The following is a 25762-nucleotide window of genomic DNA, read 5'->3' on the forward strand; positions in this document are numbered from 1 at the left end:
CCGCGCGAAGGTTCCGGCCGCGGCGCCTCCCGCGAAGGCTCCGGCCCCGCGCGCGCCCCGCGCGAAGGTTCCGGCCGCGGCGCCCCCCGGTGCCCCCGTCAGGCCGCAGGTTCGCCGCGGGACCGCACGCTGTGCCCACATTTTGCCAAATGCAAAGCTGTAATTAAATTTTAACTCGCCAATAAATTATTAATATTTTTCTGCCGTGGGCGATAAATTACTTTAAGCCAAAAGCAACAACAACAAAATTTGTCTTAATTAATGACAGACAAAGATGATCCTTCACTGAGAAGATGATGTTGCAGTAATAATACCGTCTTTAATTACCCCCTTTCACTACAAGCTGCCCCAAAGTAGATCACGGCTTCCTCATGAATGCCTGTCTAAAAATAAAAAACAGAGATAAGATTCTGAACGTGGTGTTCTTCCATTTCCCTTTGCATGAAACTTCATCCCTGGAAAGGGAAGGAGTTGAAATCCAGTTATACCCCATCCAGCCACATGACCTCCTTATTTTGGGCTGCTGGCATCGGGAGGGTCAAGGTGGGATAACCCCCGTGTGGCCTTCCTCCTCCTCCTCCTCCTCCTCTTCCCAAGAATGGCAGCACACCTGGGAGGAAGTGGGAGAGGGTTGGTCCACGAGGTGCCATTCCATCCTGGGGCAACCGCAGGGGCTGGGAGCTGGAATACATGGAATCACAGAATATCCCAAGCTGGAAGGGACCCACAAGGGTCATCAAAGTCCTTGGTCCTGCACAGGACCCCCAGGTGGTGGCTTGGACCTGGTTCTCTCCGTAGGGGCTGACCTGCAATGGTGGTGCAGGAGAGCACAGCTCGGACACATTTGGTGAACGCTGGGGCCTCTTTCTGCATCCCCACTGCCACCCTGCACCCCCAGTACTGCCCTGTGCCCCAAGTGCTGCCCTGTGCCCCAAGTGCTGCCCTGCACCCCCAGTACTGCCTTGCACCCCCAGTACTGCCCCTGCACCCCCAGCAGCTCCTCCACTCCTCCCTCCCCGGCGCAGCAGCCCCAGCCCAACCCCCCTCGCACTGCTCCTTGTGCTTCATAAAATTTCCACGACTGTTTCAGACCTGCACTCGGGAGTCTCGGGGGATGTTTGTGCATGACATCACCCTCCCCCTCCTGTAAATCAGGCGCTGGGCTGTGCACAGCCATGACCCATTCATGACAGGGATAAAATCCAGATGTTCCAGTGCTGTGTGCAGCTGGGTCATTTCCTTTTTTGGCTAAAAACGTGAGGCTCTGGAGGCTGACTGAAAGAGGAGCCCGGGGGCCCTTTGTACAGAAACCTTTTGTGGTTAATCCCTGGAAAGGGCGCTGCAGGAACCCCGGGCTGTGCTGCTGCCGCTGGAGGGCTCAGCCGGGAACCTCGGGCTGGGGCTGCTCACTCACCCTCTGAGGCCCCGCAGCAGCACCAAAGCCCAGCGTGGGTCACAGGGCAGGAACAGCAACAAAAACCCTGCTTGAAAAACTCCGTCAGCTGCCAGAGCGGGAGCCTTTGAGGCAGCCAGGAATGTGCCAGTGCCACAGGCCCACGCAGAGCCCCACGGCCGTGCCCGTCCTGTCCACGCGCAGGGGGCCCGACCAGGGCGCTGGGGAACAGGGCAGGCGAGCTCAGGGGAAGCCATGGCAGCTGTTAGTAAATGTACAGGAATCTGTGGAAAATAGTTTCATATGTTAGGGAATAAATGGCTCCTGGGCTGATAAATGCAAGTAACAAGCACACAGTGTTTCAGGGAGGGCTGCCAGGAGGGACCACGGACACCCTGCTGAAGGCTCCAGCGACGTTCCAGGGCTGTGCCCACCACAGGGCAGGGAGGCTCCTCTGCACGAAGGGACACGGGCGGTACCCAAGGGATCCAGCCCGGGGGCACTGAGGCATCAAGCAGTGCCCAAGTCCTGCTAGGGCCTGTCCTGTAGAACTGCCTGCCTGAACAGACAGCAGGCGCAGACAGACAAGCAGCCCCAGCCCCAGGAACCCACCGCAGCCCCACGGCAGGAGGAGGGAGCTGCTGTTCTCTGCCATAACCACGGGACTGGTACAACTGATGCTGGGCTGAGGTTTGGGAAGAGAGGCACGAGCACTGCGGAGGTTGGCTGTCCCCAGGATGGGACTTGGGGCAAGACAAGGCTGAGCAGAGCCCAGCACCAACTCAGACAGTGCTCTGCCCTGTGCCTGCTGTTTGAGAGAGCAAGTGTCACTAAAACAGTTTATTGTATAAAGCTGTAGGAAATACAAAGGCGGTTGAGATTTAAGGCAATTCCTTCTGGAGACAGCTCCAAGCTCCTCAGAATAGCAAACACACAAACTCCAATTTACTGGCATTAAAGCTTCCAAGGGTTCAACAAGGATCTGAATACAAAGTTAATAACACTTCAACATGCATAACATTTTCTGTTCCTAAGTGAAGCCTGGGTGGGGGGCTAGCCCCTTCATCCTGTAGTTGGGTACAAAATGACAGATATTCATGACAAATGCGTACAAAAGGGAAAAACCCCACAAGAACAGGCTTTCAGAAAAGCACATGGCTGATAAGCAGGAAAGCAGGGTCAGTGTAAGTGCCCCAGTAAGACAGAAGCAGAAGGATGTAGAGACAAGGCAGGCATGGGCATCCTACTGCAGAAGGGCCTGAGTGGGGCCCAGGGCCAGCTCAGTCATTGGGCAAGGATGGCTCAAGACATCCTATTTTGCACAGTTAGGGCCAGCACAGGGACCTGGGCTATGCAAAGACCCCCTCAGGTGCCACCTTTGCTTTGCTTCTCATTTGGGACACAGTGAGTGTGGCCAGGGGGAGCCTCCACTCCCTGCCCACTGCAGGGGGACACAGGCAGCCCTGGCAGGAGCAGGTTGTGGGCACTCCACTGCCCCCTCGGCTGCCCTCCATGCTGCAGCCCTGTGCTCCCACAGACCCTCCCTCCTAGCACTCCCAGAAGCTCCCAAAAACAGCCACAGCCTGTGGGCAACACTCCCCTCCCTGAATTAACAAAGGTCTCTGGTGTTCCCAGTGCCACAGGCAGCTGGGCTCCGTACACCAGTGCCCATGCCATGAATCCCCATGAGAAGGATAGAGCAAGAATAAAGCCCTCAGTGCTCTCAGCCTTCAGCACACCCTTCTCAGGGGCTCAGTCAGGCACGTCTCAGGGGAGCAGCAGCAGGCCAACAGCCCCAGCTCCAGCTCAGCCACTGCAGCCATGGGAGGTCATGGCACAGGTGGATGGGAAAGGGGCAGGGAGGTGAGGGTGGGCCGAACACCCTGTACCTATGAGCAACTCGAGCTCCTCATTCACAGCTGAGAGAGCACCTCTACAGAGATGCTGAGCAAAGGGTCTTGCCTGCAAACGGTGAGGTGTTATAGAATTCCACAGGTGGATCCCATCTGGCAGGACAAACATGCTCTTCTCCTGGCAACACTCCAGCCTGGCATCCCCAGTCCTCCCAAACGGAGCAGAGGACCCTTCATGCCCAGGTCAGCCATGCATATGGTGGTGGTGGTTACAGCCTTAACCCAGCACAGCTGAGCTGCACAGCCCTGCAGCCACTGCCTCATGTCACACAGAGAGAACCACGTGGGGAAAAGAGGGAAGTCTGCACCGTGATGGGGGGAAAAGACATGCTGCCAGCGTGCAGATCCAGCAGCCCAGTACAGAAGCTGCCCTTTACTCAGCTGGGGCCCTGGGCTCAGCTCGTGCCTGGTCAGACTGGAAGCAAAAAGAAAGAGTAAATAATGGGGGGTATTGAAGCTCCTTTTTCAATTTTATTTAGCTTTGACTCTGCACAGAGCCATAGCATAGCGTACTCTAGCCTTCAGGGAGGGGGCACAGGAGTCCCCTGAACACACCGCGGTTCGGGGCCAAGCCCCAATCTCCTGTGCCTTGTGCCTGGCCCCTGAAATGCTGCTGGGGGATCTGGCACAGAGGCCCTGAAGAACAGAGGAAGCCCTGCCCCGCGGTGTCCTTGGAGACTCATAGGTCACTGCTGCAGTCGCGGCACAGGATCTCATCTTTGTCAGGGATGAAGCCCTTCCCCACCAGCGAGGTGCTGCAGCGGGCACAGTTGAAGCAGTTGTGGTGCCAGTGACGGTCCTCAAAGGAGACATATTTGCCGCCACCAAAGCCTGCAGGAGGGACAAAGAGAGCAGTGTCAGAGCCCCTGGGGAAACTGGGCCAAGCTTTCCCCACAGACTGAGCCCTGGCCTGTTCATCTCTGGGTCAGGTCTTCACACACAGTGCTGGTGATGGCACCCAAACACCCCCCAGGACCAAATACATCTGAAATGCAAATCTCCACTCTTGGTGTGGGGAAGAACACCAAAATCATTTCACAGCAGACTTTACAGGGTTGAGACATTTGGACCAGAATCACCTGGGAGGAGCAGAGAGTGGATCTGCACCACCGCAGTGGACGCAGGACAATGCTACTGGAAAGCTGGGAAGAGTCCTCCTGCCACCAGCCCAGGCCCAGGCTCCTGCAGAGGCTCCTCAGGAGCTTCCCTCCTCTGCTGGCAGCGGCTGGACTGGTGGGCTGTGACCCTCTTCTGCCCAGGACTGCGACAAACTGATAAGGACCAGAGGGGAAGTGGGTGCTTGGGACCTGCCTGCAGCCAGAATCATCCTCTGAGTCACCAGCTGATTCATGGCTTCTCCTGCCTTCCCAGAAGCAACAGACTGGGAGTTACAAGGGGGAAGGTCAAGTGGAGAAGGGCAGGAATGAGGCCAGACTCTCTTAAGGGGTTCTGCAGGAGAGGATCCTCTACTTCCCCTGCCTTAGGCAGTTATGGCAGGTCCAGACTTCCCTGCACCAGGTGCTGCTCCAGCTATGGCTGGAAGTCCCTGGCTTTCCTGATCTGTGAGCAATCTTTCCACAGGACATGGCAACCAATATCAAACAAGGCAAGCTAGAGGCATGAGATAGTGCTTTGAGGGGTCACTTTGGGAGCCTTTACCTGTGGGCAGAGGGAATTCCTCCAATGGGACAGAGCTCACCACTTTGAAAGATGCAGACGAAGGGAAACAAGTGGCCCCAGGAGCACTGCAACAAAGAGCTCCCCCCTCATGGGGGTTCCTCAGAGAGCTGCTCTGCTCACCTGTGATGGGCTTTGAGCAGGCACTGCACTTCTTGGCATAGAGGTTCCCAAAGCACTTGATGCAGTACGGGTTGTCGTCCTGGGAGGTGAATTGCTGCCCAGCCAAGGGGGTCTTGCAGCCTGTGCAGACAAAGCACTCCTTGTGCCAGGGCTCGTCCCGGTAGGTCACTCCTCCCTTGGTCAGGGTCTGCAGGAAAGATTGCATGCTGGTGACACACAGGCACAGAGAAACAGCCCAACTGGGGTGCTGGCACCTGAACCCTCCTCTGGTGGGGCTCAGGCAGGAGTGGGGAGTTCCCTGTCCCTGGATCAGAACTGGGGCTCCGGGCTGTCAGGCTATACGTACCTTTTTGCAACGAGTGCAACGAGGAGCGAACTTGCTCTCGTAACAGGGCACACAGTAATAATCCTTCTTGTCTGGGATGAAGGACCGTGACCCAATGGGCTGCTGGCAGCTGCTGCATATGAAGCAATGCTCGTGCCAGGTCTGTCCGTTGTACTCCAGCTTACGCGACCCTGCAGAGAGAGCCCTGCAGTGACAGAAGGAGCAGCACGCACACACGCGGGGGACACGGAGGGCTGGGCAGGCTGAAAGGTGGTCCAGGACACCTGGCTCTGTGCCTGCCCTCACCATGGCAGTTCAGAACCACGGGCAGCTGGAGAGGGGGGCCCTGGGCCCACACCCCAGCTACAAGGGAGGGCTGTGGGAACACCCGCACCTGCACACAGGCCATGGCAGAAATGCCTGATGTAACCCACATCTGAAGATGGTGCCAGAATGGCCAAGCAAAGACACGTGCCTTTGCTTCAGGCCATCTCCAGAGACGCTCATGCACCTTCAGTCATTCCTTCTTGTCAGCACACAGCAGAAAATGCCCAGGAAACCCTTAGTTATCTCCTCCCCCATTCACTTTCCCATGAGAAAGGGTAGCAGAGATGGGACTGCTGTGGCGATTGCAGCTTCGAATCCTGCTGTCTTGCTGGACAATCAAAGGGCCCAGCCCTCTGTGTGCAGTAACAGGAAGGCAGGAGAGCAGAGATTTAGCTCTCTTCCTCACTGCTCTTGTGCTGGACCTGCAGCCGCAGCCGACACCAAGGGACCAGGAAGGGACTGCAGCGCTCGAGTTTGCCCACTCCTACCTGGCATGACAGTCTTCTCGCAGGCAATGCATTTGGAGGAGAACTCGCTGCAGTAGCAGTCGTTGCAGAGCAGCTCCTCGCCCTGGCAGGTGAACGGCTCGTCAGCCAGGGAGCGGTCGCAGCGGAAGCAGCGGAAGCAGTGCTCGTGGTAATGGCGATCCTCGTAGTACAGCTCCTGGGAGCACAGCGGGGTGAGGAGGGGACCAATAGCCCTGGGAACCGATCTGCTTGGCTGGGGACCCTGTACTCACCCTGCAGTCGTGGCCAATCAGCTCTTTGCACTCATCGCAGGTGTTGGCAAAGTGGGCGTCATAGCATGGGATGCAGTACGGGCCATTGTCCATCTGGATGTACTTGCGTCCATACAAGGACTCCTTGCAGTTGTCACAGTCAAAGCACTCTGTCATGGTGCCGGCCTGAGGGCCTCCTTCACCTGCTGAGATCAGGGCAGGTGTGGGTCAGTATCGGCTTACACTGCCTGAGATGTCCCTGTGCCACCCTGCCACCTCCAGAGGGCAAGGACCGCGAGTCCCTGCACTGAGCCAACAGCCACCGTCAGGAAAGGGCACAGACTTGCACTGTGCTCCTGCTCTGGGGCTGCATAAACTTCCCAAAGAGCTGCAGACATCAGGGCCTGCAATGAGCCTTGTCTCAGGTTTATACTTCACAGCTGAAGCACTTCAGCACCGCTCAGAAAACCTGAACATGTCAGCACACAGCTGAGCTCCTCACTGTTATCCTGGGAAGCAAAGTGTAAATAAGGAGCAAAAGGGAGAAATTTTTTGCATGAAAAGTTTTGAAAGGCATCAAAACCAAGATCATGCACATGCCATGTGGGTGCATGTCCACTGCCACGTCAGAGAGCCAGGCACTCTGAGGGAGATCTGTCTGCCCAGCTGCCCTTCAGAAAGCCACGCTCAGTCTCCAGCATGGCTCATGCCAGGATTCCTTCCAGGGGCTGCAAGCTCTCCCTGAGGAGCTGCCAGCAGCTCAAACCCTGGAACTTCTCCAGAGCTTTAAAGCAGCTGCTCCGCAGGGAAGCAGGAATCAGGCACCCCACACTGTGCCTGGCTATAGAGCCTCATCCCAGCAAACCAGCTCCAGCTACAAACACTCCCCAGGGAGAAGCTGTCAGGGCAGGTGCATGTTCCACAAGCAATAGAGCTGTTGGGGCTTTGCATGCAAGCGACCAGACATCTCTCCCTGCCCCTTGTCTCCCTCACAGACAACAGGTTTGTGGAACTGTTTTGCTTTCTTTGGAGCACTAACTCCAGAACAACAGTACCTTCCTCCTGTTTAACCTGGTTATTCCTAAATATGGAGTTTTCTACTTGCAAAATCACAGCCTTCTTTAACCCAGGTTGCTGTCAAGTGTAGACAAGCCTATGGAATTACATCTGAGCCATCAGCTGCAGAGCACCCCACACTGCAGTGTTCTTCATGAACCCACCCACTTCAGAAAGAGCAATTATGGCTCCATCTGCAGATCAGCATTTAAGGGGCAGGGAGCTCCCTGTCAGCCCCCGTTCCCCTTCCCCACAGGCTCCCTGGCCATAGGCTGGGAGGCAGCCTCCAGGGCAGGAGCCGATCCAGACAGCTCTGACTCACAGCCCTGAGCTCCCTAGGGCTATTCTTGGTCAAGCCACACAGCTCCCAGCTGTTGTCAATCCTGGTATGTGCCGATAGCACTGCCGGAGAATAAATCCAGTGTTCCCACATGGCTACGTGACCAACTGAGGGGGAACAAAGTCCCTTTTCAGACACTGGTTCCCAGCTGCTGCCCGGACACTGCCCGCTCAGTGCCCACCAGCACACGTGGCTGTGGGACCAGCTCTGTGGAGGGTCCCTGTGAGCGGCATGGGCTGAGGCCACCAAACCTCCCCAGAGCCCCGACTGGCAGCCCCACGTGCTGCCTGCAGAACAAGGCAATGTCCACTCTATTACTGGAGGCGAGGCAGGCACACGGTGGTTTGCACAGCAAAGCCAGATGGGTGCTAGGATGCTGAACTGGACCTGCTGCCCCAGCTCTGCTCCCAGCCCGGGCTGGCTCCCCTACTGTCCCTTCCCTCTGGGGCACCCCATGAGGTGCTCCCCTAACCAGGCAGCAGCTCCCATGCCCCCCCCGCCAGCTCCTGGCCGCTTCTCACCCACTGCTGCCTCCTCTCCCATTCCACTTGCCTTCGCTCCCTGAAGCCACCCGGGACCTTTCTCTCTGGCAAAGAACAAAATGAAATTCCCAACCCTCCTCCTCCTCCTCCCAGCCCTGGTGAAGGAAACTTTCCAAGGTGTGTCTTTAATAAAAGGGCCACTCCTGCCCTAGGAGCTGTGGCACCGCCAGTGCAGGCAGCTTCCATGTTTGCTCAATGGGCTGTGCTTTAGCTCTGTGGTCCTGTCATACGGGCTCAGAGGACATCAGAAAAAACAATGGAAGGAAAAGCAACCTGAATGGAGAAGGCTGGGGTTTTCCCAGTGACAGGGACTCAGCTTTCTGAGCACTGCTGCCCTGACCCTGACACTGTCAGAAGAGGAAGAAAACATAAACCCTCTGAGAACGAAGAGGACCCTAAAGCAGTAGATTGGGCTTGCCTCCACTCTGAGTAGTTTCTCCACAAAGTCTCCATATGCCTGCTGCATGCTAGGAGCTGAGTGCTGCTCCCCAGGCTGCCCCAGGAGAGGGCTGGGCTGGCAGATGCCCAGGCTGCAGCAAAGCCAGGCCCAGCAGCCTCATGTGGCCAAGGCTGCGGTGAGCACATATGGGAGCAGACTTTGCGCTGCCTTTTCCACAGAACAAGAACAGGCCCAGGAAGTTTGCTCAGGGTTATTTGTATTAGATAAGCTGTTTGCTCCCTTTGTTCTGGCCTCACATGCGGTGCTGGGCAGGGGTGTCAAAGCCCTGGGCAGCGCCAAAGCAAATGCAGCATCTTTGCCCCTGCGGATGTGGCACTGCAAGATTCAGCGCACCGGGAAGAGGAAGGGGGCACAAAAGAAATGAAGGAAAAGAAACAGTACAAAAGCCCGCAATTCTTACTGTGATTGTAACAAGGAACCTGGAAGTTGCTTCCATTCGTGAAGGGAAGACGTGGAGTTTTAAAATGCATTAAAAACCCCTTTAACAGAGGCTCAGATGTAGAAGGTACAATACAGCTTGTCGCTGTAGTGCCAAGGAACATGTGCTCATCCTGCACCACCCTGTAAACATCAGCTGCACGCTGGGCTGATGTCAGGAACGCCTTCAAATGCTAACCAAGGTGCTGCCCTAAAATGATGAGTTTGCAGTTGCAAATAGTGTTTGGCCATTGCCAGATGGCTGTGGTCCTGGGGGATGAGGTCTGCTGAAGCAGGTCCCTTGTACACAGGGATGGTGGAACTGCATGTGGGGTATTCCTCAGCTGTCTTGCTGGCTGTTGGAGGGCAAAAATAAACACAGATATATGCCTGCCAGCTGCCTACTCTTACTCTCTGACAGATATAGCTGTGCTCATGGAGCAAAGAAAGTTCAGTTCCTCTCCTGTGCCCATGAACAAACAGCTTTGGGAACAAGAGCTCCACTCACAAACAACATTCAAAGTGCTCCAGGATGCAAATCTGATCAGTCTGAAGCAGAGCTCAGAATAGCCTCATGTATGGGAAAGGTCAGCAATTTGTCAAGGACACACATCAAAGTCCACTTTCTAATTAGAGAGTGACATGCACCCAAATGACACCCTAGTCCATAGCCGATGGCTGAGGCTTAGCAAGAGCCCCAGGAGATCATTACATTAATTTTAGTGCTGGTAAACCGGGGATTTGTTTTGCAAAGGAGGCAGTACAGACAGTCCAGAGCCCAGCCTTCTGCTCCACACAATCACTGAAGAGTTTACCCGGCCTTTTCAGATGGTTCCTGATACAACCAACTCCTTCAGTGCAGAGTCATGCGTGTGTGGTGAATCTCTACCCTCGTGTAACTTCACACCAGGTTGTTGTTTGTGTCAGGTCGCAACCAGCTGCTCCATAGAGTCATCCTAGAGCAACCCATTAGGCTATTCCTAGGGAAACACTTAATCTTTCCAAGACACAGGAATAAACCTGCTTTTGACTGTCTGTCAGGTCCCTGCCTATTCTCACCTCCCTGGGGCTGCCTGAGCACAGCTACAAGCAGTTGCAGTTCACACCTAAACAGACATGCAGAGGAAAAAGCACAGCCTTGCTGGGGCAGGAGAGTATTCCCCATGTAAGGATGAAACCGTTCAGGGACACGGCTTTGGAAGACAGTCCTCAAAGCGCTCCAAGGTCAGCAGAGGAGAAGAACACTTTTTATTCCTGTTGCCTTTCCAGAACCTTTATGGGTCCTGGAATCTGCATGAAATTGTTTCTGCCTGCTGCCGACCCTAAAAGGGAAACCAGCTGCTTGTTCTGAGGAACAGCTCCAGCCCCTCCATTACGCTGGGAGCGTTTTCATTCTGTGTTTCCTGACACCTCTCCTGCACAGGGTCACTGCATGTTCTGGCACTCTTGGGGGCTGGGGGGCCAGCTCTCTGGGGTGCTGTGGGTGTTTTGCTGTACCTCCTCATGCTGCTGCCTGTCTGTACCCTGTTGCTCTGCTCCCAGACCCACCAGCACTGCTCCATACCTGGTGCAGGTGGAAGACCATCTCCGGTGCTGTTAGAGGAGAGCTGGAGGCAGCTGGGCAGAGCTGCCCAGTGTTCCTTCAGAGTGACCCAGCCTGCACAGGGCACCCTTGGGAGCTGTGTTGCATCAAGTCTTCACCCGCCTGCTCCAAGCACCACTGAGTCACTTCCTGCCCTCAGCTCTCGCCTCCGAGCTGCCTTCCAGCCTCAGCCTCCCCCAGGACAGCTCTGAAATCTCAAGTATGAAGGGGGGCTCTGGCGTGGTGAGGAGCAGAGTCCTTGCAGGGACCATAAGCACAGCCACAGGCCTCACATGGCAGCTTCCCCATCAGCAGAACAACCAGAGGATGCTGCAGGTCATTTCTCGAACACACAGGGAAAATCTGGTTCTTAAAGTCAGCCTTGAAGGCAGGAGATAAGTGAACCAGATGAGTGTAGGGGCCACAGCCTCCTCCTGCACCACTGGGATGTTGAGTTTACAGATGTGCATACACCAAGCTCTGCTGAGCAAGCTGCACCACAGGCACTTCCCCAAGCACGGGCAGGACACCCTCCTGCCCAGAGCAGTCACAGGCTGTTCTGGGCTCTGCAACGGATTGAGCAAAACAGCTGGCACTGCTGTAAGGAAACACCATGCATTTGAAATGAAATAAGTGCTGTCAGAGGCACCCTTGCTCAGCTAAGTAGGCAGCTTCCTGAAAATGCCCACAATTTTGGAAGAAGTAGCAGAATCTGTTAAAGCAGCTGACAAACCACAAGACCTGAATTGTTGCATGATTTTAATATAGTCTTAGAATGACAAAACGAGAGTTTCCCATTGTTCAGATCTCTGAGGTGCCCCATCCAAAGAGCAAAACCACATCACACAGACTCCTCCTGACAGCTCTGCATACAGATAAAGGGTAAGTGCCAAAAGCACACCTGTCCCACAAATGTCTGATTTTACCCTCAAACCAAGGAAGTCTCCCCTGCTGCCAGCCCCCAGCCAGCCTGGAGGTGCCTGCAGGAAGCCCTGCCCTGTTTGCACAGCTGTGACACAGACACCACACCTGGGCCAAGGTGAGCAATGGCAAACAGCCGTGGTGCCGGGCACAGCCACTGCCAGGCTGGACTCGAGGTCCTGGCAGCACAGGCAGAAGCCCAAGAGACAATTCAGTCCTGGCTCTGAACTTTCTTTAGGGAAAGTTAATTCTGCCAGGGTCAGAAAAAGAAGCTGAAGAGTCCCTACTACAAAACCATAAAATTAAAACCCTGCCCAGGAAGAAAGGAGGGAATGATTTAAGAGTTAAAAATTTATTACTAAACATCTGCAAGGGTTAATAAACTATTTCAGGTTCTAAACAAAATCCTGGCCCTTCAGAGGTGCAGCTAACAGCAGCAGAGCTATCTGGGGACACTCAGAGCAGGCAGTCTGTGTCATTCTGCTGACATTAAACTGGAATGTTTGCTCAAGAGATCAGTTGTTAATCTTATTCAAAATGAGTACAAAGTAAGCAAATTCTGTGCACTCAACAGGAAGTCAGGAACTGAAACCATTTGGGCAGTTTGGACCCGTCACATTCAAACACACCATTAACTGATGGAGAAAGCCCAAGAGCAGAGGAGCAACACAGGAACACATCAGAAACTTCTCCCCAGCCCAGTGTGACTGATCACAGGAGCTTCAGCGTGATCAGAGGAGTGAGAGCTGCAGTCCAGGGAGAAGGCTGCTCTTGTTAGTTCTTAAAAAGGAGCAAGGAACAGGTGTGCAACTGTGCTCAACAAGCATGTTGTGAGCATTTATAATCTAGCACTGAAAGTTTAATTTTGGACTGAATTGGTTTATGTCCATGTAACCCACAGCCATATAATGCCTCACTGCTTATCCAACTGCACAAACCCAGTACTCTGGCAATAGTAATTAAAAATCTCTTTGCCCCATGAAATAAAGGTCATACTCAGTACACCAGAATTCAAACATGAAAGCGTGACAGGAAATGACTAACTGCACACTGAGGCCAATGTACCTTCATCTTGGATCTGCTCAGCACACAAGAATTTTGCAATTCAAACAGACATCACAGCCTATATGCAGAAAAAAATAATCTGACTGCTCCAGTTGCCAGTTCTTGGGGCCTGTGCATCTCAGTGCAGATATCACTGCAAAATAATGTAATTCCACTCTTTCTCTCACAACTCAAGCCTTATGCTGCAGTTTGCACTTTTCCTTCCCCTAGAGGCAGCTGCTTTTTAAACTGAGGATGAAGCCATTCTTATTTCTGAGGTGATAGATGCAAACTTAAATTATGTGTTTACAAAGCTTTTGTAGTTCTGAATAAAAGGTACTTATGAGATTATACCTCTGTTTTGCCCACAAAAGCAATCAAGGGGCTGCCTCAAGCAGTGGATGCAGTCCCAGTGAGCATGTTTTGTGCTCACATGCTGAAAACCAACCTGCATGGTCTGAGCCCAGTCCCTTATTCCCTGTCTCCCCAGCAAGCCTGAAAGCTCTTTTGCTTATTAAGGCTCTGCTCAGCTTCAGCTTTTTTTTCAATAAACAAAGCAACTTTGACTTCCAGTAGCAGGAAAAGACACATAACCCAGACATGCTTTATTTAATGCATGCCTATTACTTAAAGGGCAAAGTGGATGTTTTCACCAAATTTGGTCAAAATATTCCCTTTTCCGATTTGATTCTTTTTCTCCCAAACATGAGCATTTGCAGTTGGGTTTCCTGCATATAAGCAGATCTACTGATGGAGAGAGGTAACGTGCATTGAAGCCCTGGCAGTTTTGTGCCTTTCGAGGCTCTCAGAAATCAGCAGAGGGAAGAGAAAGCCAGGAAGGTGACAGGAGACTCTGCAGTGACACTCATGTGCACACACTCTCTCCCACAGTCCGATCACTAACTGTGGGCCTCTCCACCTGCGCTGGCTCTTTGCCCAAGGAATAAGGACAATCTCCCTATAAAGTTCTTTTTACAGCTGCCCGTGTCCCTTGCAAGCAGAGGCAATGCCAGCCCCACAGCCTGCAGCCTGTGAGCAGCTTCTAAATTTGGGGAAGGGCTGAATCCTGGCAAAGACAAACTGTCTCATGTTACCACCCCGGGAACGGCTTGAAGGTGCTCTGAAACAAAAACTAGGATCATTTGTTGCCCGGGAGATGCTGTGTGTGCCAGCTGCAATCCTCAAGAAACAAGACAGCCCTCTCTCAAGGGCAGCACAGCCGAGCCCTCGCCAGGACAGGAAATTGCAGAATGGGGACAGATGGGACGGTTGAGAAGGGAACCTCTTCTTCTAACCACTGCCTTGCCAGCACTGAAGGGAACAAGTTTCCTTCTGTGGCTGAAGACTTCTCTGCCAGGTGATCTGGTCAGCAGGTGTCATTTACTTTCACAATACAGGGCTGGTTATCTTCAAACCAGTCACACTGGTACCTTTCAAAATTACTCTTAAGTACTGCACAATTTAAATAATAGATGCCATCAGCTGCAATTGTCACATATTTCACATAAAATCTCTAAGAAATAACTCCTTGCAAGTACTAAAAAGAAATCTGCAAGATGCAACATGTGCTGCTGTTTGTGTTGTGCAGAGACAGTCTTTGGTGGCACCAATGAAAGGGAAAACTGTGCCACATCCAAAAGATCACGTGGAAACAGCTATTTTAAGAGGCACAAATGCTCACAAAATGTATGAATGCCTTTATATCACGCAGCTACACATGGAGTTTCCAACATTCATGCCCCTACCCCCTGGACATGTCTGTCTCAGAACTAGAGCTGCTGCTGACACACATGGAAAACACACGGACTGACTGTGCTTAAAAACTCAGAAAGAGAGGAAAAACTGTTCCTTTACAGAAAAAAAAGCCCCACCTGAACAGAAGTAACAATATCAGAGAGCCCCGATCCAGGTCTGTGGCTCCTTTACAGAGCGTCATTCTCTCATTCCAATCTGAGATTTCCAAGGAAACCTACATGAAACACATCTCTCACAGGTTGAAAAGGAACCGAATGGCCAGAATTTTCACTAACAGAGGCTCCTTTCTCAGCGACTTTCAGGTAAAGACCACAAAGAGCTTCTGTCTCAGCCCCTAAAGCAGCAGATATGAAGCAATGCAGGGAAGTTGCTCCACTCGGTTCAGCGACAGGAGCAGCAGCAACCTGCACTTGACTCGAGGGAAAGACTGCCCAAAGCTGTGTGCTCAGGCAGCTGGAGGATCAGGGGCTTCACTGCAAGGAAACATCACCAGTGCCCCCCAAACTCTCCCTCTGTTCTCTAATTGATCATAACAAACCTTCTCCATTTACAGTCTCTTTGTCCCAAACTGGCAAATCCCCTGAGACAAAAGATCAGAGCAGTTGTGTTACCTTGCATTGCTGAAGGCAATGGAGCAGCCTTCTGCCAGGGGGGCTCCCCCAGCCCTCCACCCCACCGTCAGATACAGCAGGTGCCACCAGCCAGAGATTCTCAGGAGTAAATCAACATTTCACTAGCAAAAGACTCAAGTGCTTGCCCAGGAACAAAAGCAGTCACGTCATAAACTGAGGGTGACATCAGCACAGGGATTGCATTTCCTACAGGGGTTTAAATGTCATTACTTGTGACTGGAAATCGGACACCTGCAATACAAATTACTTTAAATTTTCATAAGAGACATAAGAATTCCAATTCCAATTTTGTGTAGACATATTTCACTTCCAAATCCTTTCTATTGCTCAATGTCATGATGACAGAAATCAAAAGAAGGGAACATTCCTAACAGAAAGTGAAAAGCTTATGAACTTACTAAGTCAGGTGCTAACGAGGTGAGCAGCAGAACTCTGGATTTCCAGGGGAAAGGGTCGGCGTGACTCAAACAGGGTGATCTACTTGGGGCCCAGTTATTCAAGATCTCTTCATTGCCCTCTTCCATTCTTACTCAAAGTTCTGCTCTGTGTCTTCTAAAATTAAAACTCAAAGCCGTCACGGACCTGAAAGCTTATTTTATCAGTGCAAGAGTGTTTAGTTTCCACAGAGCTGACATCCTGCACCTCTCATCAGATTGTGGCTTCCTCAGTTCCCTAACAGCTGTCACCAGCAAAAACATTATTTACCCTCATAATACCTGCAGAGCAGGGAGTAATGTTATCTCTCTGCTGGGATTTGCACCTCAGAGGGTTCTGGCACAAGGCAAGGCCTGCAGAACTAAAAATGGAACCAAGATCCAAGTCCCGTCTTTCTTCTTCCAAGATGCAGCACATATCCTTGTCAGTGGAACCTGTGACCCCAACGAATGCGTGTTACACACGTGTGTCTGGAGACTGCATAACCCAAACTCTGGGAGAAGCAGGGAAGAAGGGAGGAAGAGAAGGAAGCTGGGGACATGGTCTTTAAGGTCCCTTCCAACTCTCTAACAGACAGATACAGTGCTGTGCTGTTACAAAGTACAGCTAATCCAGACTCCAGATCTCTTGACCCACACCATGCCTTTGGTAGCTGCTCCTGCTATTTAAACTTGGGGCTTTAGCAGTGAGCAGGCTGAGCTGGCAGGTGGAATTGGAGTAGGGCAGCATCAGAGTTACATACCAGTTCAAAATGGGTTAGTTTTTAAGAAAGGAAAAAGCCACGTTTTCCTTAAATAAGGGTTGTGAGGTGATGTCAAAAGCCTGGCAGAGGTCAGCAGTTTAGGCTGGCACCTGGGCTCACAATGCTGACAAAAGCAGTCCTTGCACTCAGGGGCAGTTCAGGACCCACGTTTTTTCCCGCTGTTCTTTTTTTGTCATCTTCCCATCTTGAGCAATATCCAGGAATGGTGCCATCAGGTGTGGATCTCAGAGAGGAATCTTTGTTTTGAACCATGCTGAAGGTTAGGCCTTTCAGATCCACATCTTACGTGATTCAATTTCTTTTGTTTCATTACAAGAACCTTAAAAAGACATTTTTCACAAGCAGCACCAAATAAACACACTGGTTGTGTACAACCTACAGCTGCACAGACCACAACCGAAATTACTTCTGACATATGTGAGGGAAATCTTGTGGGCTTGGACCATTCAAGAAATAAGGTTGCTTTACAGCTACAGGAACAACACATGGCCAGAATGGGCTCTAACCTGGTAATATACAGTCTGAAAATCAAATGTTAATTGTTTTTACAATTTGCATTTTATATTAAAAAATCTCCCAAAGACCTCAGGATGCAGAGCTCAGCCTGGAAAGGATTTTTATGGTTACACTGTAAACCCACTGAAAGCAGGGACCTAGAACGGAACCAGTCCATTACAGCTCAAACCCCAGTTCTGGGTTCTGCCTCAAGCAGCTGGGATTATTTCTCCAGTTCAGCAAATTCCTGTTACTGAAACCCACTCTGATATTTAAATAAACTTGGAGAAGATGCTGAGTAGTCACTCTGCTTTACAGATAACAAGATCGGAATTGTGTTATTTGATGGATTTCTAAGAGAACACTTGAAATTTGGGCAAACAAATTCAAAATATCAAGGTCATATTTACATTCCAGGGTAATAATTAAATACTTAATATCCTGTGGTTCCAGTATTCTAGGTTTTTCTATGCACTAAAATATTTAGTCATGTGAAAACCATCTGTAGCAGCTGGAAGACATTTATTTGGCCCACCAAGACTAATTAGTTTAAAAATACATCAATAAAGTGTTCCTTTTATTTCCAAAAAGCTAGCACTGCTGCTCTCAGCTCTGTTAGGGTGCTGGTGAATAATGCTCATGCAATGTTCTCAACAGGAGGTATCAGATGCCAGTTTCACAAATGCACACAAATATCTGTTAATTAAAACAAGGCTTGTACTTAGGTTAATGCTCTTCTGGACTAACCCAGGTCATTATTCACAGCATTATGAAAACGATCTTGCAAATATTTCAATCCCTATCTTTAGTCTTTCTCCTATACTCCCAAATCCACAACTCTGAAGACTGCAAACTGCTTTTAAAAATCACTGATGAAAAGAAATTTCTCTTCAGAACTGGGGTTCAGGTACCTGTGTTTAAGAATTACAAGGCATAAGTCTCCAAGCATGCCTTTTCTCTCCAAGAAGTTCCTGCATAATCTTCATACAGCTTTTTAAAGCCAAGTAAACAAGAGGCACAGATGAGATTGTAAAAAGGGTTGAATTTGGCTTAGTATCCACAGGAATCACTTCTCTGGCCAACAGTTTGCAAAGGGTTATTTCTTGGCTCATCATTTTTCTTTTGCTGGAAGATGCTGAGGTTTTAGCAGTTTCTGCAGAGTATGCAACAGCATTCAGCATTTGCTCAGCTAATGAGTTAAGTCATTGCAGCTCTTCGATGGCTTGAAGATTATGGGTGTAGGAAAAGGGAATGCTCAGAGAGAGGAACTCTGAGCAGTCACCACCAAACTGCGGTTAAAACAGACACCAATGACTCTATTCGGCTCCCAAACCTCAGACAGTTTCCATTTTCTCAATAACAAAGCATTTTTGTGGAATGAGGTAACAGCCTCCATCTGCCAGGTCTAAGTCTCCACTAAGATTTCTCAAGAGCATGGCTGACAAGCGCTGGCCAGCAGAGACGGGACGGCACGAGAGGCAGGAGAGTCCCTTCTGCCTGGGCAACACAGGGACAAACTGCAACAGGACAGATGTGGAGAGGAGCCTCTGTGGCACCAGTGCACAAACTCTCCTGGGAGTTTACAAGCAGCCTTCAGTGAGCTCCAGCCAGTACACAGCTGTAGAGTGCAAAAGGCCAAGAAAAGAGTTGAGATTTTTCATTAGGGCTGGCCAGGGACAGGCAGAAAGGAGCAGAAGACAAATGGATGTCACAGGCTCAGCAGCTCATGTGAGTGCGTCAAGAGCACAGAGCGTGTGATTGAGAAGCGAAAACAGGTCTGTAAGCACACGCTGCAAGATGCACAGTACAAAGGGGCATGCAGATGTCCTGCTCCTCAAGGACAGCACAGCCCATGGGACTGGCCACTCAAGCTGGGATACACCCTTCCACACCTGAAATGCTCAACATCTGAGGCAGAGCAGTTACAGCCCCAGAATGGAGCCTGGGAGGGGGTTTGGTTTTGTTCTTGCCTTGTTTCTGAATTTGGCAGCCTGTATCTTGGCCTCTCAGTTCCAGGGATGCTGAGCACCAAGCCATTCTTTTGATTTCTGGCAAAGCCAGCTCAGTTCCTCCGAAAGCAGACCTTCATTTAGATCCATATGAAGATTCCAGCTCCTGTCAGGACCCCCTCACCCAACTCTCGCCTTCCTCTACAAGCAGCTGCTCGTCACTCGGCTCCAGGTTCAACCCTCCCTACATCTGGTTCTTCCATCTAAAGCAAAGGCAATTTTCCAGTTGGTTTTCTGATGGCCTTTGCATTCCTGTAGCACTTCCTCATGAAGTTCAGAAAACACTAATACTGACCTCCTTGTGTAATACCACCTGGGTGCCCAGCTGGACACTTGGTGAGTGGCACCTTCCTTCCCACCCAAAACAAAGCACTTCCCAAGCCCATTTTCTTCCTATGAGGAATACTGCTGTCAAATCTCAAAAATCCACACTGCTAATACTAGCCTCCTGCAAGGTCAGCCAAAGAGGACTTCCATCAGGGATGAGCTTTGCTGCAGAAGGCTCCCTGGGGATTATCAGAATAGTACAGTCAAGCCCAGATGGCCACAATGTGCCAAGCACATTTCCTGCAAACATGGTGGTGAGGCAAAGGCCTCTGCAAATCAAAGTCCACACTGATTTCTGCCATCTGCTAGACACTGAGGGCCAGGCTGAGGCCTTTGGGAAAGGTCAGGATAGTCTTACAGGCTCTGAAGATATTGCTTTTGTTCTCACTACTTGCTTCTCAATTCCTTCGTTAGAAGATACTAATCTCTTTGTAAGGCAGTTACTTGGAGCCAAGAGTTTAGATATTATTGCAAAACATATGCTTAAAAGAGACTGGAAATTATGTTGGCAGTGTTACAGAGGGGAGCAAAGCACAGCTTTGGGTCAAAACAAACCAAAAAAAAATCTAAACTAGTAAGCAATTCCCATGCAATAGTTTAGAAGAGCCAGCAAAAGCTTCTTCTAGAAAGAAAACAATACTGTGAGAACGAAGCTAACGAGAGCTGGCGCTTGGAAAAATAAAAGGGCTAGTAATGAGCTAGAGTATTGCCAACAGCACATATCCAAAGGAATCTTTCTGGGAAATGGACCCAAGCCATCACGCTGGAAAGTCCTGAGGGACTAGGGACCTTGAGGCTAAAAGCTGGCAAATTGCTTCATCAGTTAAGGTTGTTCCCAATGTTTTCTACTGTGTAAAAATAATTTGTTTTAGCCTACAGGTCTCTACAGAGCAACGGGTAAATTCAGGCTGCTTCCTCTGCATTCATTCTCAGTCCAGCTCCTCAGTCCCAGGAGTGTCCTGAGAGCACAAGACAATGAATATGTGCTCTAACTTGGCAAAGAAAACCCCCGCACTGGCAGGGGATGTCAAGGTGCTGTCTAATGACTTTCCTTCTCTTCCAACTCCCTCTCTGATTCACACTGCCATCTTCTTTGCAACTGACCTAAATAACATGTTCGGGCAGCACTGGAAGTGTTTCTGTCTCATACTTCAATAGCAGCAAGATCTCTGCATCTGGAAAGGGAATTTCTCAGGGAAGTCACACCACAGGTGGATTAGCAGAGTTCTTCTTGAGAAAGGAACAGAAGCACCCTGTCTTGTCTCATCTCATCAGTGAGACTTCCTGGCTGCAGGAGAACAAAGGTTGCCCAGGAGCAGGGAAAACACATGCTGTGTCTGTGCCCAAGTCCCAGCAGATCTGAACAATGTGGGCAGAGTATGCGGTTACCTCATTTCCAGGTGTGCTGTCAGCATGAGCCATGACTGGCTTGGGATGAAAGAGGAAAAGCTGTTCCTAGATCTGGACTTGTCTACATCGTTTATTGCCCAGCAGCCATTAATCCTTTAATGCCATATCACACTCTCAGCCCTCAGTTCCTCTCTAACCTTTTGGACACCACTGGCCATTCCACTGCAGAAGGGGTTGAAGGACAGGGTGCAGGACTGCACTGTCCCTCCAGAGCCAAAGGCCCCAGGAAAGGGAAAGCAAAGAAAGCCACTGCAGAAGGACTTCAGTGGGTCAGCCCTCTCCAGACACACAGTAATTATGTGTGCTGGCAACATATAGGTACTTAAAGCAGCTTTATTCCTGAATAATTAAGAGACTTCTCCAGCTATTCACTGCAGCACCTTTTGTAACACAAGTGTCCAACAGCACTGCATCACAGGAATACAGCGGCAATCCAACCCCTGTCACTCCACAGTGGCTGCACACACAGGAAGATTTTTGATCCTCTCCCAATCCCTTTACCATAAACTGAGGCACTCCCAAGAGCCATGTAGGTATCTCAGCTCCTTCCACCCCCCCAGCAGACTGTTGATCTCAGTGTTACCTTACAGCAATAGCCCTCACAGGCGATGTGCTGAGTAAGTGAAAAAGTCAATTGAAAACGCATTTATCGCCAACAAGGAATGGACTGTAGGGAAACAGGAGAGTATTCTGAAGCTGCATGGACTGCCACAGCACTTTCAGCTTTCGGGTGAGGAAGTACCTTGCAAGGCAGGCACTAGATCTTCAGCAGCCTAACAGATGCCTTTCTTATTCCAAGGATACACATAAATACAGCTCCCCTATTGCGATAGAAAGGAAGTGATACCTGATCCATACCACCTCTTTTTCAGGTAATTGAGCTTCAAAACTGAAGCAGAAAAGCTGCCAGCAAAACTTGCACATCTTTGTGCTACAGTTAGTCCATAACTAGTCTGCATCTGTTATCTCTACAGTTTTTATTAGCTCATGTTTACTTTGGCTGCACATCCAAGCAGGGTGAGAGAGAAAAATCTTGGACTCTCAACAATGGCCAAGCAGTTTAATCTGCCACTGGGGACAATGACTTGACTCCTATTGGCGTGTAGCGCTGGCAGGGTCAAGTGTAACATGTGCTGAAGGAAGCACTAGGGAAGTAGATCTGTGACTGTTCCAACAACACTGAGCATTTCCTTGAGCTATTCAGAGGTTCCTTTTCCCCTTTTGTATAGAGAAAACAGCTCCAGCTGTCCAGTCACCTGCGCTGGCTTCTCCACTCACTGGATTAATGACATTGGTGGCTGCCAAGAGCTCCAGGTTAGATACAGCACATTCCTCACAGCTCAGACATTCAAAGCTAAGTTAGGAAGCAGTCAAGATCATGTCCTTGGCATCAGCACCAGGTTGGTGCTGGAAGATAATTTATACTCCTGAACGGAGCTGACACCGGGCAGGTTGGGCATAAACATCAACAAACCCTTGTTCGGGCAATTACACCAATCAGAGGGGTCAGAATTAACATTTATCCATGCTGCTGATTTAATAATATTTTTTTTGTATTTGAGAAGTTCAAAATACTTCACATTAAAGAACTCTGCAGCTTGCAAGCCTGGGACAATCTACAGTAATATATTCAGAGGCAAGTAAAAAATGAAATGAGTTAATGTTAACAGTCAGATGACCACAGGCCAAATCAAGCCAAAGTTAGACTGCACTTAGAAGAACATAAATTTCAGGATTTCTATTCCATTGCTATTTCAATTCTGTGTCAAGACATTTCTAAAATACTCCTGATTAACTATTAATTTAGCCCTGATACGATATGTCTTTCTGATTCTTCCCAGAGTAATATTATCTTCTTCGTGGGCCCCTGGGAGTAAGGGCAGAATCATTTGTTGTAACTGTTCTCCATTTAGCAACTACCAACAGACACAACGTGGTCACTCAGCAGAGGCAGTTCTGGGGTGAAATACAGGAAGGTAAAGCCATATGGCATTCTTCAATTTCCCCTTTCCTTTCACAATCAGACCCTTGATATTTTCTTCAACAGGAAAACTGACACTCCTCCCTCCCTGTAAATTGCTGACAATTGTATTTCACACCTGGCCAAAACCAGAACAAAATGGAAGGAAGAGACGAAACAAAGACCAAGGACTTTTCTCAGCAACTACATCTCCACAGAATGGAGCATTTTCCTTACCACCACTTCTGAGTGGACAGAGTTCAGTAACCACAGCCCAGCCTTCGCGGGAAGTGCCCCCTCCTCGCTGGCAAGTGACTGCAGGACAGTGCTTGTGGCAGCAGCTTCCAGAGAGCAGCCAGAGCCATGGGACCCACAAAACCAGCACAGCCTGTGCAGCTGGGCCCTTCTGCCTGCAACTGCCCAGCCTGCACACTCACTTCAAAAGTGACCCTACACTCTTGGTAGTGATCTGAAGATTAAATACTACTGGTAAAGCTTCTCTGCCCCCTAACAACTAGTCTCCCTTTCCTATAAACAGCTGGTATTTGGGGTTAGAGCTGTCCACCCCTTGTTTGTTTTTATGGAGTAAAACATTTAAATTGATTTTGATGACATCACAGAAGCAAAACACTGTCGAGTTCTGAATTTTTCTAGTTTGGCCACAGAAATGACACCTATTTCAGCAGAAATTGCCCAAGTCCCCTGAGGAATGAGGTGTAGCCGCTTGCACTCCGAGCAAAACTGCAAACAGCACCTTCCTGCCAGAGCACCCGGGCACTCTGAGAACAGCCCATGCCAACCAGGGCTACTGAATACTGAACACTGGAGGAGAAACAGTTTCTTACTTGAGCAATTACAAGGAATGATGAAGCTGTTTGTCCAGTTAAGAGGTTTGGTTTTTATTGAGACCAGCCAGCCCACAGTTTTCTGTAAACCCTTCTTTATCACACAGAAGTGAAGTAGAGCAACAAGGTTTAACTCCTGTCTCTGTCCTGAGGCTATTACTGCAACTGGGGCTCTTCAAGCACAGCCTCATGCAACCTATGGGCAGCAAAAATCCCACAGATATCAACCAGGATCCCGGTGGACCACTAACAAAGTCTTGTGCATCAGTGCGGCAATTATCATAGAAGTCCTTTCTCAGGGAAGGTGGGGAGGAATCACTTTGAGCACTGAGAGTAATCAATTTGTTCCATCTTCCTGCTGGCATTTCAAACACCAGGTGGCCGTGTAACAGCACCAGCTCAGCCACAATTAGTAACACAGGAGAAAGCATCCGACCTCACCCGGCAAGCAACAGAGCAAGCCCTGGCTGTGAACGGAATCCAGCGCTTCCAAAGTCAGTGCACTGGGAATTTTGGTCACCTGCCTGCAGAGAAGTTTTTTCTGGCTCCATCAGTGAAGGGTTCACCTCGGCCTTAAAGCTGCTAGGTCCAAAACCAGAAAAGAAGACCACTGGGAAAATGATTGACCAGCAAAGGCTGCACCATGGCACAGTTCACAGGGCTTCCTGCTAGGGAATTCTGGCTATTTCCGAACTCCGCCCTGCCTCCGGTGTGTCCCACCACTCCCTACAAACAGGTTTAAGGAGTTCTTATTCCAAAATACACCTTTTGCTGTACAGCATCCGCTATAATTAGTGACCACAACTAACCATATTGCCTATATTTTTGTCTCCTGTGCTATACCACCATTCTTAAAAGTGTACAACATTACAGACTCACCTGGGTAAGAATGAAACTACAGCTGACAACTCTATGCCTCTAAAGAAGTGGACAGCAAGAAAAGCAAGAGAACCATATGGTCTGCATCCTAGGAAAAGGAAAAAGGATGGCACAAAAATAAGACAGAAGTATCGGACTTCCCCTTTCCTGCCTATCAAGAAGTTAAACCACAAATTGGCAAAAGACATTAGGGAAATGTGGCAGCTTCAACACCTGGGCAGCTAGGAGAGCCACAGACTTCTAATGCTTGGTAGAGGAGTCAGAAAAGCAAAAGGATTCTCCCTGCACTCTTCCCTAGAGGCCTGTGCTGCCAGCAGGATGCTGCATCCACCAGAGCTTTGCCCTTCCCTCTGCTCCTAGAATAGGTTTTCCACTTTGGAAAGATTTCTTTATGGTTTTCAAAACTGGGAAACAGTGAATGTAGCAAATTCACAGAGATCTCAGTATCAAATCCTGCCCTGTGAAGATACGTAACCCCGGCATGTGCCATCCATTTGTGAGTCTGTGGAGAGAAATTCCCACCACCACGCTTCACCCAGGCTAACTGGAACATGTATCCAACATCTCCAAGAGTTCTCAGGAAGGAGTCAAAGTGATTAATGTAACAACAGGATTAGAACTGGAAATGGATAAAGAGAACGTTAAAAACGTTACCTGTAAGAAAACACAATCTGAAACACAACTGTGTTGAGCAAAAAAAAAAAAAAATTTCCAAAGATCCTGAGCTATTTTTTAATGCGAGACCCAAACTGTGACTTCCGAGTCTTTGTCTAACACACACACACACAGACACACACACACACACACACAAAGCAGTCTTTTCTCATAGCTACCCTGAGATTCTCTGGAAAAACAGCAACCACTAGGGATATGCTGAAAATTTTCCTGTGCTACGTTTGAGCATTTGGTTATAATTTACTCCCGGGTCTGTTGGTTGGGTAAACTCTCAGCGCTCTCTTCATAGAAAACACCTCAAGCTCTCAATTTCAATCTGGGAAAGGGGCATGGCCCGAAGACTTTGGTTTTTCCCTTTCGCAAGTCGGTGTGAGCGGGGCAGCCCGGAGCGGAGCTCTCCGTGCCGGTACCACCACCGTTCCCGGGGGATGCCGCGACCCCAGGCGGCACGGGGGACACGGCGATTTTCCGTCAGCCCCCCGGAGCAGCCCCGCCCGACCCCCCCGGGCCTGTGGGGCCACAGCGGGCGGCGGCTCCCGCTCCCGGCCCCAGCCCTGCCCCGGCCCACCTGGTCGCTGTCCCGGGGCCGCGGTCCCGCTCCCTGCGCCCTGGCGATGGGCAGGCTAAGCTGGGCTCGGCTGGCCTCGACTCCGCGCTGCCGCCCAGCCCCGAGGGCGGAGCCCGGCCCGGGGCGGGGCCGGGAGCGGCCCAGCCGGTGCCCGCCCCGCACGGCGCTGGG

General features: G+C 50.4%; 1 protein-coding gene across 6 annotated transcripts; it reads right to left on the reverse strand.

Moving 5' to 3' along the window:
* Nucleotides 1-2218: 2218 nt before the first annotated feature.
* On the reverse strand, nt 2219-25722 carry FHL3 (four and a half LIM domains 3). 6 transcript variants are annotated; one of them, XM_032710035.1, is made up of 6 exons: nt 25592-25722; nt 6498-6682; nt 6247-6421; nt 5453-5622; nt 5107-5293; nt 2219-4137 (listed from the first exon to the last, which is right to left on the reverse strand). In XM_032710035.1, exons 2-6 carry the CDS (start codon nt 6651-6653, stop codon nt 3986-3988), a joined length of 840 nt encoding a protein of 279 aa, XP_032565926.1. In that variant the 5' UTR covers nt 6654-6682; nt 25592-25722; the 3' UTR covers nt 2219-3985. The 6 variants fall into 6 exon arrangements, with proteins under 6 accessions (XP_032565926.1, XP_032565927.1, XP_032565929.1 ...); XM_032710036.1 differs by having other exon boundaries at nt 6498-6679; nt 25592-25712; XM_032710038.1 differs by lacking the exon at nt 25592-25722 and adding an exon at nt 24349-24367 and having other exon boundaries at nt 6498-6679.
* Between the last annotated feature and the right edge of the window lie 40 nt (nt 25723-25762).

The sequence above is a fragment of the Chiroxiphia lanceolata genome, chromosome 24 (genome assembly GCF_009829145.1).
Source record: "Chiroxiphia lanceolata isolate bChiLan1 chromosome 24, bChiLan1.pri, whole genome shotgun sequence".
Classification (NCBI taxonomy): Eukaryota; Metazoa; Chordata; class Aves; order Passeriformes; family Pipridae; genus Chiroxiphia; species Chiroxiphia lanceolata.

Bases quoted from the DNA above. Each gene is read 5' to 3' on its own strand.
- FHL3 (XM_032710032.1), bottom strand. The intron at 6,422-6,497 runs GTGAGTACAGGG...CTGTGCTCCCAG, and splicing joins TGATTGGCCACGACTGCAGG to GAGCTGTACTACGAGGATCG. The intron at 5,623-6,246 runs GTAGGAGTGGGC...CTCTCTCTGCAG, and splicing joins CGAGAAGACTGTCATGCCAG to GGTCGCGTAAGCTGGAGTAC.